Source organism: Phymastichus coffea, unplaced genomic scaffold (assembly GCF_024137745.1).
Source record: "Phymastichus coffea isolate CEN01 unplaced genomic scaffold, Cenicafe_Pcof_1.1 PCOF00004, whole genome shotgun sequence".
Lineage (NCBI taxonomy): Eukaryota > Metazoa > Arthropoda > Insecta > Hymenoptera > Eulophidae > Phymastichus > Phymastichus coffea.
The window spans coordinates 1996733-2015589 of record NW_026706815.1 but is presented as its reverse complement, the minus strand read 5'-3'; the positions used below and the strand labels follow the sequence as shown (position 1 = coordinate 2015589).

Here is an 18857-nt window from a genome sequence, read left to right as displayed (position 1 = left end):
TGTAGACCGACATATGGGATCGGTTCAGCGCAAGATGAACCTACGTATTATCAGCGCATGGCGGTCGGTCTCAAGGGACGCAGCGAATGTATTGGCAGGAGTACCACCAGTGAGACTGTTAGCCTTAGAAAGAGGGGAGATCTGGCAAAACGAAGAAGAACAACGGCAGCGACATGGAGACCTCTCTGAGGAAGAGAAAAATCGCATACGAAGAGAAGCGCGAGAAACACTTTTGACAAGATGGCAACAAAATTGGGAGGCAACAAAAGACGGAAGATGGACCTACGAACTCATTCCAAGACTAAGAGAATGGGTACTCAGAAAACACCAAGTGGTCGACTACTACCTCACGCAGGCACTAAGTGGACATGGATCCTTTGGAGCTTACCGGGCCAAGAGAGGGTTTCGTAGCAAGTGCAAGTGCACTTTTTGCGGAGAAGAAAAGGACGACGCCGAGCACACACTGTTTGAGTGCCCTGCAAACGAATGTGAGAGACAAAGACTGACAGTAGAACTAGGATTGACTCGGATAACGATAGACAACCTGATACTGACCATGTTAACGACGCAAGAGAGATGGGACGATATAGCTACCTTCATCAGGGGAGCAATGAAGACCAAAGAAGAAAAGGAGAGAGAAACGAGAAGAAGAGACTGAAGAGATTACAAGACTGATGGGCTGAGAATCACAGCAAACGAAGAGGGATCCTTCGGGATCAGAACAGGCCCCACCGAAGTAATACTGAAAAGAAGTACCGGTGGGTGCTAGAAGTCGACAGGGGGAATTTCGCCTTGCGGCTATGCGTTATAACATGGCCGTAGGACGAGGGGTTTTTAGTCGGTATGCCACGTATTGGAGACTCCGACACAAGACGGCACATTGGTGCCGGGATCGTTTCGACGGCCTCGTCAACAATGGCCGTCTTGTCTTTAAAAGATTTTTACCCAACCCCTTAAAAAAAAAAAAAAAAAAAAACATATATACATACATACATACCTACATACATGCATACATACATACATGCATACATACAGTTGACATAGACCAAACTGTAGCCTTTCAGCCTGGAAATGTCTTGTGAAGAGAATCCTGCCATTCTTGCCTACTAGCGAAATCGTCAAAATATGAAACTTCAAACATCGATATCTGAACGAAAACAAAAATGTTTCAAATTTGAACAAAGGGTTGTGAAGGGTTAGAGTTCTTCTGTGAGATACCGTCGGCCGTTTAAAAAAAACTTTCAGTAGAGATTTTACATAACCTCAAAGTTAGCCAAAAACAGTATTTTTGCACTTTTAGGTTAAGATATCTCGGGAACCTGACATGATGGACAAAATCTGCCGCCGGATTTGGATTAAACGACTCAAAAACCTTCGCGAGCACCTAGTCACGGTTCTAGGTCAGTTCACTTTTCAAATTTTGTTGCCCTGTATTATTATAAAGTCTCTGAGCTATACTGAATTTGACCTTCGCGAGTTGCTACTGTCAAAGACGTTTCATAAATACTATTCCATTTCAAATTGGATCGTACCTAGATTTTATTACCTTTAATTTAAATTTATTATTCACCGAATAAATATCGGGAGTGGCACCCCTCTAGAGTTTTGATGATTTGCTTTAAGCAATCGTTTGAATTGAATAGTGCATGGTGCCCTTGTCCTCATTAAATATTAATAAAATAACTAAAGACTAACCAAGTTCCACGGGGAAATTAGTCAGAAAAAACCTGTGTTACAGTGGTTGTCCTATTCTTATATGACACTATGCTTCATTGACTGTTATCGCCTTCGTAGGGATTCAGGGTTCCATAGTGCTATCGTGTTAATGGCTGTCTCTTGCAGTCTTGTTAGTCCGCCTATATCGTCGATCAACTTATGTGGAACGTAATCTTTGCCTGGGTACACTTGATTATACTCCGCTTTTCTTTCAATGATTTGTGATCTGACGCTTACGCTTCGGGCAACTCACGCGGATACGTCTTCTAACTATTTGAATTCGATGGCATTATACTCTCCTAGAAGCTAGGTCTAAAGTCTACTGGATCTAGGTATCCACGTTCTCTCTATCCGCAACTCCAATTTTTGTAGATATTCTTCGATCTGATCAGCGCATTCAGTCAGCGCATATTCTTCTATCTCGTCTTGTGATTCTGTCATTCTTATTGTGTTCTCTTCGCTTGCGAAGGAAATGCGTACTTAAACTATATTCATGGTTTTAGCGCCTACGTGTCTTTCTGCGACCTAATTAAAATACGCTGGCGCTGTCTCCGTGATCACGTGTATTATTGATTTTGTGTATGTTTATAATCACTCGTAAAATAGACAACATTTTGGCTGAATTATGTTGCATGCCGAAAAGAAAAATAGGAACATGTTGAAGGTAAAAAAATTATACGAGGTCTGTTCGGAAAGTATCGGGCCTACCTTTATATTTTCGTGCTAGCGTTATTCTTTATCATCTGGTGGGTGGCATTCTTCAAAGTAATCCCCACTTGATTGAATAACACGGTTCCATCGATGTTTTCACTTTTCAAAACAGTCCTGGAACTCACTTTTAGGGATAGCTTTAAGTACACTCGTCGCATTGTTTTCAACCGTTGTTTTGTCATCGAATCGGTGTCTTTTGAGTGGTTTTTTTAGTTTTGGAAACAGCCAAAAGTCACAAGGGGCTATGTCGGGACTGTATGGAGGTTGTCAAAGCAATGAGATATTGTGTTTGCTCAAAAACTGCTGCACAAGATTGGATGAATGCGCTGGCGCATTATCGTGATGGAGAAGCCAGTCACCACTTTCCCAAAAGTGCGGCCGTTTTCTTCTTACTGCATCAAGCAAACTTTTCCAAATTTGAACGTAGTATTCTTTATTGATTGTCTGACCTGCTGGTGCATATTCGTGATGTACAACATCTTCACAATCGAAAAAAAATAACCAACATTGACTTAACATTGTTCCGACTTTGACGTACTTTTTTTGGTCTTGGCGATTCAGAATGCTTCCACTGTGAAGATTGTTGTTTTGTTTCGGGATCATAACCATAAACCCATGATTCATCACCTGTAATAACTTTTCTAAGCACATTATCATCATTATTGACCAATTCCAGATTGTCCAGAGCGGTTTCTAAGCGAATGCTCTTCTACTCTGCTGTGAGCAATTTTGGGATGAATTTCGCACACACGCGTTTCATTCCTAAATTTTCGGTTAATATTTCTGAAATGATAATTTTTGGTATCCTAAGGTCTTCTTCTAGTTCTCGTACAGTCATACGACGATCTTGTTCGATTGCAAGTCGCACCCGCTCAATATTATCTGCGGTTTTTGTCGTCGAAGGTCGGCCGGAATGAGAATCACTATCGACAGAAGTGCGACCATCCTTGAACCGTTTATACTATTCTTTCTTTCGTGTTTTGCTCATACACTTGCTTCCGAAGGCCTTTTGCATCATTTCAATAGTTTCCGAACTCGTTTTTCCGAGTTGAAAGCAAAATTTGATGCAAATTCGTTGATCTTATTTTTCAGTCATTTTTGACAATATCAAAATCCGACGAACGCGAAAAAAGCACTGTAAACAAAGACTCGCTGCGCATGAACTATACGTCGGGTAGGTGTCAGTAAGTAACCAATAGATTCGTGAGGCTTTACTGTTGACATTTCTGTCCGGTAGAGGTCGCTGGAACACTATGGCGCGAAGATATAAATGTAGGCCCGATACTTTCCGGACAGACCTCGTAATTTGATGTTACGACGTGGCTAGTAGCAACGGCACGGAAAAAACAATGAAACAGACGAAAATGATAACACGACAAGTTTATGTCTGCTTGTGCTACTACGCGTGTTCTCTTGCGATTACCGAAGAGAAAATTTCGCGCGTCAGCGGCGGATCTCTCCGGTCTCGCTTCTTCTTGTCGCCAATATTCCTCGATAGAATTCAGTCCGCTCCTTAGAAAACTCGAGAATCTTTAGACGTAACAAGTACGGTATTTGGGATCACGACGGAAGAAATGCTCACATGTAAAGATTGAATTATATACTGGTTCTAATTTGTGCAACTAGTCTCTGTCTTTCTCTCTCTTTATCTATCTCTCTCTCTCTCTCTCTTTCCTCGCCTCCCTTTCGGCTATGTACACGTGAAAGAGAACTGCCGTTTTGCACGTTCGTATGTGCTCACGTGATCGACGACCGTCAGTCGGTCATGTTCGCGACGAGCAACGGTCACCAACCGTTACAAAGTATACAGTCTTAATTGTCAGATCAGAAAATAAATTAATTAGTTCTTCAAATTGGGTTCAGTGGATCGAAAAACAGTTATTTATGTGAGTAAATCATGCAGAAACGTTTGTGTTACTTTGTTATTCATCTTGAAAAATAATGCGTTGTTTTGTTCAAAAGATGTTTGACTTACAAACCGAGTATTCTACGAAACAGCACATATGCACGAGCGCATATGTAAATATAAATGTGAAGTGTATTGTTCAGTCCATAAAATATACCAAGTAACACCTTTGTTCAACTCATAGATCGACTCCACACTTTGGTGCGAAAAAGAGCACCACGAACAGTCTGTAATCAAGAATCATCGATGACATGCGGACCTTCTGCACATAACCGTTACTTGTGAGTTAGCTTCTTACAATCATATCATTCGCCACATGTGAATCTCGTTTCCATGGTTGATTCCTTTCGATCCACTCTCGTGGATTTTTCTATTGTAACACAGTTTATTGACGTATGCAGTGTGCATTGCCGAAATTCTGGATGTTCGTACTAGTTTTTGGCAGTTGATCTTTTTTGATATTTTACATTGTAACACCAGCCATAATTTTATACATGCTATTCTACTCTACCTTGTTTAGAATGCTATCGCTTATATATTTGAAAAAAAAAACACTCTTTCGTACTGGTCTGGCTTTTTGCTGTTATTTTTTTAAATTAATTTAAACTGATTACTACAATGAAATATAATTAAATAACAATGTTTAACGGTAAGGGAGAATTATTTTTAATAACATTTCAAATAAAAAATTGTTGATTATATATCAACATTAAAAAACTAAGTGCTTTATGAATAATATAATATATTTCTTTCTCATTCCTAAAAACGATTGCACCTTGTGAGGTAGATAGTCAATTCTTTACAAGTAGTATAGTGTATTCATAATGTAGTTACTTACCAGCTCAGAAACTAAAGGCACAGATTTCCTTCTTGGTCGAATATCTGGCATACTGTCAATGTTACTGTAGAAAGTAATTTCGCCAATATGCCTGTAATTAGAATTTATGAAATTTTACTCTATATATCTATATATTTAATACGTATAGCCTTGTAGAATGTAAGTATATGGGGCACCTATACAACAATATATTATATACTACGTATAACTTTGTAGAATACAAATGGTAGCAAAAATACAACTTCATTAATTATAGAATGAATTAGTATATGTATTACTTTAGATTTTATGCACGTAACTGTATTTCTAATGACATCAAAAAAATCATTACGCATTAAAAAACATTTAATAAATTACTGATTGACTTTTATAGACCATGAACATTTGGGCATTATAACGAGCGCGACTGCTGCTCGTTATTTCTTTCTGTCCCATATCAAAATATACCCTTGTAAATTAAATATGTGTGAATATGTACCGCTAAGTTTTAGCGGGCTGAAATGAGGTAGGTGATAAAGAGAGAGAGAGAGGGAGAGAGAGAGTGGGAGTCGGACAGAATGAAAGACGGGTTCAATTATCGAACGCGCGGACCGCGAGGAATGCGTTCGGTTTTTCGGCGTGCGAAATTCAGTTTGGATGGTTCAACGCGAATACACGTGTGCCAGCTAGCGATCTAATCCTCCTTTGCTTTTCATAATCAAGCTTTCGACGACAAGATTGACGATGATATCCAGGAGAGGAGAACTCGGAGAGTCGAAGTATATAGAAAAAGAGTGAGAGTGTTTGTGTGCGTTTGAAGGCCTTCTGTCACCGGCGCCTGCCTCTTTGGAAGCCTTTTTTATTTGTCCTTGAGCGCCCGCTAAAAACCATCTTCTTCAGGGCAACGATTTGTAAGTACCGTCGCGTACCTTATCTCTCTCTTAAATTTGATTCTTGCTTTCTTTCTCTCTTTCTACTTTGTCGCACATGCATATATACACGGTGATTCTGAAATATTGGATGAAACTTTTATCACTGGATTCGTTTTGAAAAATTATTTAAGATATAATTATTTAAACATTTTTTTGGTAATTAGATAATGAGATAATCCACTTTAAAGAGTAGTCAATCAGCGGCCGGCTTTCGAATGTAGAATGCAGTTTGGAGAGCGCGAAGTGGCGTGAGAGCCGACATGCGCGCGCCGCAGTCAACTGAAAACGGTGCTCAACTACGTTTATGCGCGTAATGAATTTTGCTTGCTAACTGGAATTTTCAGTAATTAAACAATTACTTTAATTTACTTGAATTAGTTTATTCGTTATCAAGTAACGAATTAAGATGATGAATTTAAGTGAGTTGAAAATACTAGTATTTTTAAAAATTATGCTACATAGCGGAATACAAACTACGTTATTCATTGACAATTTGGGAAAATAACATATTTTTTTCCTTTTGTTATTTACTAATGATTATAAAAATACTTTCATTATTCAAAAATTGTTTATTTCTAAAAATATTTGGTGTTATTTTTGATCATGATATTTTAATAATAAAATAATGCACAAAAATAAACAAAAAAGCACAAGTTAATGAATAAAATTAAATTAAATGCACGAGCTTCCTTTCTCGAGCGTGTGTGATCGAGTCTTCGCGTACGGAACATCGAAAAAATACAAAAACCGTACTGCTAACAAATATCATATTTAGTGAGCAATATGACAATATGACAATACAAGTACGAGGTGTGTTCAAAAAGTAAGGTAACTTTTCAAATTTCACGGGTAACGTACTTTCGATTATCAATTTTTTTGTTTTGTTATGTTGGTACACTCTTTCCGAACATCTGTACCAAGTTTCAAGTGTATAGCATTTTTTGTTTGGTTGTGAGAGGCGTAAAGGTTATAAGTGTTTTGCGTGCTCGGCAATTTCTTGCTATCGAAAAATATGGATCAAAGGATTTGCATCAAATTTTGTGTAAAAAATAAAATAAAGTGCTCCGAAATACTTGAAATGTTGACGGCGGCATACGGTGAAACTGTTCTGAGTAAAAAAAATGTTTACAAGTGGTACAAACTCTCCCAAGATAACCGGGAGGATGCCAATGACGAGCCTCGCTCTGGACGCCCAAGCACGTCAACAACTGATGAAAACGTTCAAGCAGTGAAGAAAATTGTTCTGGAAAATCGTCGAATCACTATCAGAGAAGTTGCTGAGGATGTTGGTATATCGCTTGGCTCGTGCCATGAAATTTTTTCGAACGTTTTGGGCATGAGACGTGTGTCAGCAAAGTTTGTTCCGAAATTGCTAAATTTTGACCAAAAGAACCGTCGCATGAGTATCGCTCAAGAACTGTTGAATGACGTCAACGACGACCCAGATTTACTCAAAAGGGTCATAACTGGTGACGAATCATGGGTATATGGTTATGATATCGAAACCAAAGTCCAATCGTCCCAATGGAAGAGCCCAGATGAGCCAAGACCGAAAAAAGCACGCCAAGTTCGATCAAATGTCAAAGTTTTGCTCACTGTTTTCTTCGATTACCATGGCGTGGTGCATCAGGAGTTCTTACCATATGGACGTACGGTCATTAAACAGTATTATCTTGAAGTTATGCGCCGTTTGCGAGAAGCAATACGAAGAAAACGCCCAGAATTGTGGAAAAACAATTCATGGCATTTGCATCACGATAATGCCCCTGATCACTCATCTTTACTTGTGAGAGATTTTTTGGCCAAAAACAACACCGCAATCATGCCTCAGCCACCATATTCACCGGATTTGGCCCCATGTGACTTTTTCTTGTTCCCAAAACTAAAGAGACCTATAAAAGGACGGAGATTTGCAACGATTGAAGATGTGACGGGCGAATCGATCGTTGAGTTCGATCGCCCTGTCCGCCTCTCTCTCTCTTCCGCGTGCCTTCCCCTGAGTCGCTGCCACATCGGTCTTGGTTGATTAAAACCGAGTATCGACGCACGATGTGGCTTTGTTGCAAGTTTTGATTCCTGATCAGCGGAGATGCCTGGCGTTGGAGGGATAGGGCAAGAGCGGAGAGCAGAGGAGGAGAGAGAGAAGTAGTGTCGCCAGCATGAGTCGCACATATGTGCGTAGCCGGCGGCGCTCGGCCGTTTTTGAGTACCTATAAGGAGGGGGCGAGTAAGACGTCGCGGAAGGCGCGAGATCGCAGTCAGTGCGGCTTCGACCAGCAATTAATTTGGAGAGTTGAGCCTCGCGACCGAGAAGTGTGTGCGATAAGCATATCGAGTGAACGGAATAGAAAAGGAGGACATGACCATCTGCATCCATCCAGAAACCCGCCTTTCGAGGACGACATCGTTGGCCCAGAAGACGCGGACTTCTGCAGCAGCGCTCCCTCCCAAGGTCAGGTACCCTTTTTGTTTCTCGGTGCGTGCCTCGATTTCTCTCTCTCCGAGCATCGTATAGGCCGGACGCGGACGAGCGGTTGTATGCGTGAACTCGCATCGCCCTCGCGGAATACGCGGGACAAGTTGTAAGGTGATGTTCTGTCTCCTGTGCGTTAATTCGCACGGAACGAACATAGCCCGGACTCGGCCGACGCACACGTCGAACGCTGTATGTACGTTATTGTTGTAATAAAGTGTAAAATAGCTGAACTGATGAGTTTATTCTGTTTAACCCGTCTCTCTCGTAATTAGTTAAATTGCGATTATCGATATTACCGGACGACATAGCCCTTGTTAATTTTCCGCAACGAAGCGAGTGTGCCTTCCGAGCCTTTCCCCTTAAATAATTTGTGACGCAACGTTGTTCGGGCTTAAATTATTAACGTACGTGTTACAAAGAGATAAAGACTGCATCGCTGGAAGAGCTCAATGCTATACCGAAAAGTGCTTATGAGAAGTGCTTTGAGGATTGCAAAACCGTTGTTATAAGTGTATTGTATCTGAGGGAGATTACTTTGAAGGGGACAACATAAATATTAATAAATAAATAAATATTTTTTCTTAAAAATACAGTCACCTTACTTTTTGAGCACACCTCGTATAGCATACTATACTTTATTCACGCGTATGATTCACGCGTATGTATAAATTCTATGGTGTGAATTGTGAATAACTAACTAAAATTACAATTCGCTTTATTCTTAATACGGGTGTATAAGCACAATTACAGGATTATAGTATATTGATGTTTCCAAGACTTTTTTTAACCCTTAGAATTGAACCCTGGACCTCTATGACTGCTCATTTTCTTTCTTTTTCCGAGCTCTATTAAATGGTCCTACTCGTTTATATTTTACAATTTTTTAAACCACCGTTTTGTCAATTTATATCCCCTAAAGACGCCTCTCACCCTTTAATTTTCAATTTTTCGAATTTCCGATAGCGTCTTTTGATCTCAACCAATATTCAGGGGGTTATAAAGAAATTGTTTTCTGAAATTCGCCCCCTTTCTCGAGAAAATCGCCCCTATAAGGTTGATTCAAGAGTTTGTGATATTCGTATCACTTATAAATAATAATTCGAACTCTCGTATCTAGCTAATGAGTAAGAATTTGTTTCGAATAAAGTTACTCTACTTGTTGAAAAAATAAATAGATAAATCAAATAGACTCCACTAATAATAACAAATTGATAAATGAAATATATAATAAATATGTATAATGTTTGTTATACCTAGTTTCTTATGGTGCGAATTGTCTCATAAGTAGAGCTAAAGTCTTTCTTTGATAGAATATAATTCGGGCCAAATTTCTTATAGCGCGAGATGTTCTATAAGTTGAGCTCGAATTATAGGAAAGGAAATGTCTTGCTGAGTTAATCACAATGAGAGAAAGAACTTAGGTATCAGCCAAGTTTATTCAGACTCATGCGCTCACTTTGCAAGGCTAGAAGTGAATGCCAGCCTGTGCAATAGTGGGCGTATTTATACACAAATTTTCCCGACTATTTTCGCTGGAGCGTTTTCTTCGAGAAGTTTTCGAATATTCGAGAAACATTCGCGAATTTTGAGAAATGAATTATCTTAATTTACAAGTAAATAAACATTAATAATGAACTTTTAATACATGTGAACTTTACCGAATTCGTCATTTGTTGGTTTAATACAATATATAATTATCGCAATTAACATTGAATGTTAGCCAATTAACCGCTGATTACAGCCGACGGGCCGCGCGACGGTGGATCATAACGGAGGAGGTAAATTAACGCGTGCATACTAATCAACACGTGATAGCGTTGCTCAACTCGATTGCTACTGCGTACTACATTACTGACTGCATATTGTAGCAATTTTTTAATAATGTTATATTCACCGCAAATGACAACAATAAATTGATTATGTTTAATTTTAATAAAAATTTATGGAAAAAAGCCGAGTGAAATAAATATGAATGTAAGCTAACGACTAAATAAGAAATTAATCGAAACTTTAATGGAATTCTAATTCGGTGTAAAAGACTAACAAATTGCCAGCAATGGTAACTTCACATTATTTATCCAACCTAAAATTGACAAAACGCGGTTAGTGTATTACATTCACTGACATCGAAACGTTCTCCATGGTGTTGTGGAAGTTGTATGAACCGGCCGAATTTAGTGTTGTGGCGTCAAATAATGTAAGATGCATCAACAGTAAATACGAAGCCAAATTCGGGCGGAAATGGTTCGACATAGATTTGATGGCAACGAACGGTAAGTAAATACAAACATACTCACGCACAACACGTAGGACACAGGTGCTTGTAAGCTCGCATACAACCACGCACCCGCGAACACTCGTACGCGCGTGAACCATACACTTATTAAAAGTAAAAAAATTAACACGTTCACGCAATAAATTAATATACGACAACAAAAAAAGGTTTGAACAAATGAATAATTAGGACAGGACTGAACTGCATTTGTCTGTGAGTTATAGCATGCATTATGCAATTAATTTTTTAAGTAACAAAGATTTTTCGAATTTTAGCACATTAGTATTGATATTAGTATTCATTAGTATTGGTGCTACGTTAAATAAGAATAAAATAAGTTAAGATAAATAACATAATTTATGTAAAAACTAACTTAACTTTCTTTTCCAAAGTAATCTTTATTTAAAAAAGTGTTTTACTTTCCTTTACTCCTATAATTATGCTTCTTAACACACTCGTATCAAGAATAAAGCGAGTTATAATTTTAGTTTGTCATTCACAATTCATACCATAGAATTTATACATACGCTTGAATCGTATGCGTGAATAAAATATAGTATGCTATACTTATACTATTGTCATATTGTTCACTAAATATGGTATTTGTTAGCAGTACTATTTTTGTATTTTATCGATGTTCCGTACGCAAAACTCTATTTACGCACGCTCGAGAAAGCAAGCTCGCACATTTAATTTAATTTAATTCATTAACTTGTGCTTTTTAGTTAATTTTTGTGCATTATTTTATTATTAAAACATCATGATCAAAATTAACAAAATATTTTTAGAAATAAAAATTTTTGAACCATTTATTGAAAGTATTTTTATAATTGTGATGGGAGCAAGCGTTGCACTTGTTCTCGTCGATATTTTGGCCTAATTTCCCCTCTCTCAGCAAGGCATGGTGACCAGCGTTGGGCGAATTTAAGAATGCGCCTAATGCATGGTCTCTGTTTCAGCCGACGGAGATTGCCGAACGAGGCCGAGCCGGCCCGAAGTCGTTAAGTGAACAACAAGAATAGGTGTTAGAAAGAGAGAGAGAGAGTAAGAGGCGCGCGTTCCCCACGCAGGATTAGGTAGGCGCGCGACGCATAACGAATTAACCCATTGGTCGCGCGACGCATAGCCAATTAGTGCATTGGTCGCGCGCCGCCTAAGAAGTAGGTCAAGTGAAGAGAGAAAGAGCGAGCGAAGAAGCTGTCGATTACGGAAGCGAACGAGCGGTTAGACGATCATTAGTCAGTCAGCGGTGCAAACGGTTTTTAGTCGGTCAGCGGTGCAGAGCGCAGTTGAGAGTGCAGAGGTCAGCCGAACGCACACGCTGCCAAGGAGTTGAGACGAGAAGCCGAGAAGAAACAAAGGACAAGTGCCTTTTGCAGCATCTGTTAGAGACGCTACCCTAACGCTAACCCTCTCTCTCTCTCTCTTCAACGGTATGGCACAGTAGTTGTAAGAGTCAGGTAGGTAACAAGGCGTGAGCACGCCAGCTACCTGCCTTAATTACGATCGGTATCATTAATTTGTTAAGGTAGCGTACCGTCAAGGCGATCCCTCGCCGGACTGCTTCCTCTTTTAGTTTAAGTAGGCTAATTCGGTTCGTCGTCTAGGCGATCACTTACTGGGCGACATGTTCCGTATGTCGGTTAGATTTGTAAGCGCGGTCAATGAGTTAATTTGTTCTTTTATTGTAGTACGTGTTAAGAATACCGTTGTGTTTAGTAGAGTTAAGACGTGTTTGTAACACCGTTGTGTTATTTAGAGGTTAAGAGTTTGTAAAGCTTGTTATAATTATAATTATACGGTATGTTCATTTACGGTATTTGAAGTGTGATTGGTTTTTATTTTGATTTTTGATTAATTTCATTTCTTTACCTTTCCCTTCTTTCCTCCCTCCTTGATTGCTATGAGCGACTGCTCCTCACTTTCCCATCTTTAAAAATTGATAACGAGCGAAGCTTTCGTTACATAATCATTAGCAAATAAAAAAAAAAAAAATATGGTATTTTTCCAAATTGTCCAGTTGTATTCCGCTATGTAGCATAATCTTTAAAAACACTAGTATTTTTGACTCTTAAATTCATCATCTTAATTTGTCACTTGATGTCGAATAAAATAATTCAAGTAAATTAAAGTCATTGCTGAATTACTAAAATTGCAGTTGCAAGCAAAATTTATTACGCGCATAAATGTAGTTGAGCACCGTTTTCAGTTGACTGCGGCGCGAGCATGTCGGCTCTCACGCCACTTCGCGCTCTCCAAACTGCGTTCTAAATTCGAAAACCAGCCGCTGATTAACTACTCTTTAAAGTGGATTATCTCATCTAATTACCAAAAAAAAATGTTTAATTAAATATATCTTAAATAATTTTTCAAAACGAATCCAGTGATAAAAGTTTCATCCAATATTTCAGAATCACCGTGTATATATGCATGTGCGACAAAGTAGAGAGAGAGAAAGAAAGCAAGAATCCAATTTATGAGAGAGATAAGGTACGCGACGGTACTTACAAATCGCTGCCCTGAAGAAGATGGTTTTTAGCGGGCGCTCAAGGACAAACAAAAAAGGCTTCCAAAGAGGCACGCGCCGGTTACAGAAGGCCTTCAAACGCACACAAACACTCTCACTCTCCTTCTATATCCTTTGACTCTCCGAGTTCTCCTCTCCTGGATATCATCGTCAATCTTGTCGTCGAAAGCTTGATTATGAAAAGCAAAGGAGGTTTGGATCGCTAGACGGCACATATGTGTTCGCGTCGAACCACCCAAGTTTCATGCAATGTTTCAGAATTACCATGTATATTTTGACTTGAAATTCTCTGTTTTGTAAGCATAATTTAAGTAATTCGTAATGTCTTCTTAGTAAGCATCTTTGTAATATATGTAGAAGTCCTTTATGCCATACATTATCTATAGCCTGTGAGACGTCAAAGGATATGCAAGTACAATATTGTTTTTCTTTCATTGATTTTTTTGCGGCTGATACCGTTTAGTCTATTTGTTTTATCGTGGAATGGTTGCACTTGAAAACAAATGGATGATTCTGGAAATTTTTTTTATTTATTATTATTAGGTTTATTCAGGCTAAAATTATTTTTTCATAAATTTTTGAAAGTACCGGTAAAAGACTGATCAGTGTATATGTCGTCATCATTTCAGTTTCTTTACTAGGTTTAGGAATTAAAACAATATCTGTCACTTTTCATTGGGTGGAAAAATAATGTAGATGAAAACATGCATTAGAAATAACTGCTAAGTACCTTGTAACGGTGTAGATTAGTCATGGCCTACACCGTGCGTCCCTTCTCTCTCTGACATCGGCAAGGGCTCATGGCGGGTATCTTGCGTACGTATGTTTCGTGCCTGATGCTAGTCTTTTATTTCAGCATTGGTTTCTCTCTTCATCAAGAAAGAAAGAGAGAGCAACAGCAGTATTAGTGGCCAGGAGCGCGCAACAACATGCGCTCTCGTTAGTCATCGAGGGGGACAGAGAGAGAGAGAGAGAAAGAGAGAGAGAGAGAGAGAGAGAGAGAGAGAGAAAGAGTGTTGCTATAGTGCAACTATAGTGCGGCTAGGCGTGCGACACTGGCCATGCTTGGCGGTGCCGCGTGCCGCCGATTAGGCAAGTGAGTGCGGAGGGTGTGAGAAGCAGTCTCTCACGCACTATTGCGTGGCTTCTCGCGAGCATTAAAGAAGTGACCCCGCGAGCGAGAGCATACCAGTTAACGCACCAACAGTATTCTCGAGAGCGGCCCTATGTCCACCAGTCACGCCATATCCAAGGAGGTCACCAGCCGGCAGAAAGACGATCAACTCGCCAGCCCAGAGGACTTCACCAATTAACAGGTCATGCTCTCTCCTCTCGTTTCTCTTCCTTAATCGGTTTTAACCCTTTTTTGGATATTCGCGATTTATGCGCTATGCCAGGCTCTCGCGGACCGGCACAGCTCAATTAGTGGTTAAGTTGTCTTTTTTATTGTGTATCGAGTCGGTTGTGTGATGGCAAGGCGCTCACGTGCCGGTCATCTCATTTAGTTGATAAGAAGTTATTGTGCATTAGGTTAAGATTTGATAGATTGTTCTGTTCGTCATCGCTCAAGGTAGCGATTTTATAATAAACGTATTTGGTTGGTAAAAGGTGAGAATATTTATTGCGATCGCCTTTCCTCTTCTGCCTTGCTGGGAGCGATACACCGCCTCCCTTACCTCCCCCTTAAAGTATTTGGTGATAGCGGGAAAGGATTATCGGCCAAGGACGGCCGACGCTATTACAACCTTATCACTATTATAAGTAGCTTTTTGATCATTCTTCTTGTAATATTAACAAAGCAGGATGTTTTTTTATTATTAATACTTTTGATTTAGTGTAATCTGTGTGCTTTAACTGCTGTAATTGATATACTGTCTTGGACGTTCAGATTATCTAGCAAACAATCTTCTCATTTAGTGATTATTGTTTGATGAGATTTGACTATAGTACATGGATGGTTTGCAAACGTGTCCATTTTTTCCTCGTTTAATCTGATCCATGGTCCATTTGCTAGAAGGTTTTTTGGAAGGTGGAATACATGCAGTAGGTCTTTTGACTCTCTTGGTAATTTCCCATAATTATTCTAAGTTTATTTTGCATTTGTGAGTTTGTTTTCTGATAAAATTTTTTCTTTAACTCTTTGGCTGCTTCATTTAAGTTTATTTTATTCTGATTCGATCTAGTAATATGGTATCTTTTTCTTAGTAATTATTTTTTCTTCAATTGTTTTAGCTGTTTTATTTGAAATAAATTGTTGAGAGTTTTAGTATTCACAGAACTAGAGCTTCTATTAAAAGATTCGGTTGAGAGAAAGTTCAGTTAATGCCATTTTCTATTTCTGTATTTAACTTAGGAAATACGTTACAAGTAAGACTTTTATTGATAAAAAGAATATTTTTTTCCAATGTTTTTACATAGCTGTTGAATGTTATTATGATTATCTAGTTGCTTGTAAATAAAGTTACAAATTTGTTAATAAACTAGTGCATGCGCGTGTGTGTGTGTGTGAGTAACGTAGTGATTTATTTTCATATTTATTATAATTGCAGTGCATTCGTGTATTTTATTGTGTAAGTTATTTTTTTTGGATACAGTACAGTCTGGTATGAGTAAATAGTTCTTTCTCGTAAAGTATGTTTCTAATATTAACATGATGTCGATATTTTGGTTAATTAAACATGTTTTTTATTTAAGTATTGCTACATAATCCCATTTGCAGTCCATATAGCGAATTTCAAATTATTCAATCTGCCATTTTATTACCTAATACTTTTAGTAGGTTGCAACGATTGCCGAAAATCGTTTGGACTCGCGTGAGCTACTAAGCGTGGCTGAGCGTAACAGCCGCGATCGGTTTGAGTTAGAGAGAGAGAGAGAGAGGGCGCGTTAGGGGCAATGACCGGGAGGGGAGAGTTAGCTAGCCAGTATGACTGTGTCCTTCAGTCAGGCGACCTCGCAGCTCTTTGCGTCGGAAAAATAAAGTGTTCTTTCCCACTCGAGTGATACAGTGAGTTACAACAGATAATTAGCGAGTGACGAGGCGAGTGTGCACACTGCAGAACGTGTACACCACTAGTGTCAAGGATAATTGTGAGTGGAGTGCCGAGTGCGCGCACTGCTCAACGTGCGCGGCCTCGGCAGCTACGAGAGCAACCTCAACAGCTTCAACAGCAACGCGACAGCCCCAGCGGAGAAGCAGGCGCAGAGGCAGTTCGTCGTCCAGCAGATAGTCGGATACGGTTGGCCACCGTATCCCCTTCGATTTATCGGTAGGTGCACGGCACTTTTCCATTGTGTTAGCGTGCGATCCCGCGCAGCGTGCGCGGCGGGTTTATTGACAGCGTGCGTGCGAATAGTCCGCGACGATCGCGAGATTCACTCTCTCTCTCTCCCCGTTCGAATTGTTGTATCGAAACAGCGTGCGTTAGTCTCTCGGCAAATCCCTCCCTTATATAAGTTCAGAGGTAATTGAATAAAGTGGTAGAGATCCCCGAGAACGATCTTATTATTTAGTTTTCCCTTTGTCCGGTATCGGTGTTATTGTTGACATCCGATTCGATTGCGCCGGTAATCTAGCACGGATCGTGCTAGCGTAGTAGAAGCCGTTCGTCGACCGAGGTGCTGGCGGTGTCCGACGGAGCGCTGGTGAGCTAGCGCAGCAGCGCCACTGTGCGGAGGGATCGCGCACCCAAGTCAGTTCGCTGAGCGGACACAGCGCATGCGCACAGCGGATCAAGGTGAGTAAGTGTGCTGGAAGCACACAGTTAATAGCGCACCGTCTGGCCGTATTGAGGAGTACAATTACCCGGGATTTGCGGCTAGGCGGCAGCCTGTTACAAGGTTTAACATTAATTGTTCCATCATAGTTCGAATTTATTTGTATTTGCATTGTTGTTCTGTTTACTGGTTCTACTTGTGTATTTACTTGGTTTGATTCGTTCGTCTTAGTCTGTTTGTTTCATTTTGCCGTCATTTAAGCGTTTCTTTGGTTTGTTTTCTTTTGTTGTATGTTTTGTCTGGTCTGTCTCTATTTGTGTTTATATTAAAATTAGGTTAGACTTGATAACTGTTTTGATAGACTTTTTTCTCTTCATCTAGAAAATAATATTTTTGTTGGAGCTGTTTGAAAACTGGAATTTCTTTGTAATTTGCAGTGTCGTTACCGTCGCAATTGGCGCACTTAATTTCTTTAATTTTTTTTAGATTGGACTGTGTTAAGTTGCGTGTATCTCCATTAATATACGGTGATTCAAATTTAATTATAGTATTTAATATTTTATTGATTTTTTCGGGTCTCGATTTTTCCGATTTCCGATTATACGGATGCTTATTACTTTATGTCCTTATTTCTCTAAGGCGGCTTTTCTGCTCTTCAATATCGACTAAATACACTTCTCAATATTACATACTATCGGTAGATATTTTTCTGATGTTTTCAGTTATATTTTTACTTTATTTTGCTTTATCAGTTTTATTGTACGTTCTTTGACTATTGCGTTCAGTAGATTTTCTAACGGACGTATATTTTCTACGTTCTATACAAAAATTGCATAAGATTTATTTTTTACCATATTCTTTCGCCGTTCACTGTATGAACTTTCTTATTTTGATCATCCTGCAGAACCTCGTATTTATTGGTTAATTGCCTGCAATTTGATAGTTGGGCTTGTAGTTTCTTATTTTGTACTTGGTTTTTTGGGCTACTTCGCTGTCTTTTATTGCATACAATTTTCCACTCTTCGATCTTATTTTGCATAGAAGTAGTTATTTTGACCCCTGACTGAGTAGTAATTTTGTCCTTTACATTGTTTTTGTAGTGCTTCATAAATCATAAATTTGATTTATTTGTTAGTTTACTTGATCGGCTAATATATTAGCTTTACGAATAGAGCGCAATGTAAATACGTTTACTCTTCTCAAAGATAAAAGGCTGACTATAACTGATGACTGTAAATAATATTAATTATTGCTGTTATAATTTTATTGCTTCACTTAAAAATTTCAGTTGCTGTAAAGAAAAAAACGCAACGAGATGTTAAATAGGAATAAGAAATTATGGAAACTTGTATAGCTCATTCGAAAATCACATGTCTCATGACATTTATGCCAATTACAAAAGGCAAAAATTTAAAAAGTCTAGTATTGATGAGTACATCCGAAAAAATGCGACTTTCAACTAGCTCTGAATATTCCAGCTATCGGATCAAAACTAAAAATAAGAAAAACGTGAAAAATATCAATGAGGTTTACGTATCGCGAAAGACCGACGCTATATAAATATAAAAATTATGTTATGAAAATTAATTAACAACCAATAAATATTTAAACACCCTGTTTATATTTGTTTTTTTTTTCTAAAAATTTTTTTATTACAACATGATATCAATATCAAGTATCAAGTTTGCAACGAATTAAAAGTAACTTTGAATATAAAAGAATATATGAAAACATTAATCCATTCCATTTTTAAGATTTGCTTGACTGATAATATCTCTAA

At 38.8% G+C, this 18857-nt stretch overlaps 1 protein-coding gene across 1 annotated transcript in view; it reads right to left on the bottom strand.

Annotated features, from left to right (window-relative positions):
* Positions 1-5086: 5086 nt before the first annotated feature.
* Positions 5087-18857, bottom strand: part of LOC131666951 (putative uncharacterized protein DDB_G0282133) — a 1302717-nt gene continuing 1288946 nt past the window's right edge. The window contains exons 16-17 of the mRNA XM_058940077.1: positions 5172-5262; positions 5087-5092 (exon numbers count right to left, since the gene is read on the bottom strand). Coding sequence (XP_058796060.1) covers positions 5087-5092; positions 5172-5262 — 97 coding nt within the window. The remainder of the gene's footprint in view (positions 5093-5171; positions 5263-18857) is intronic.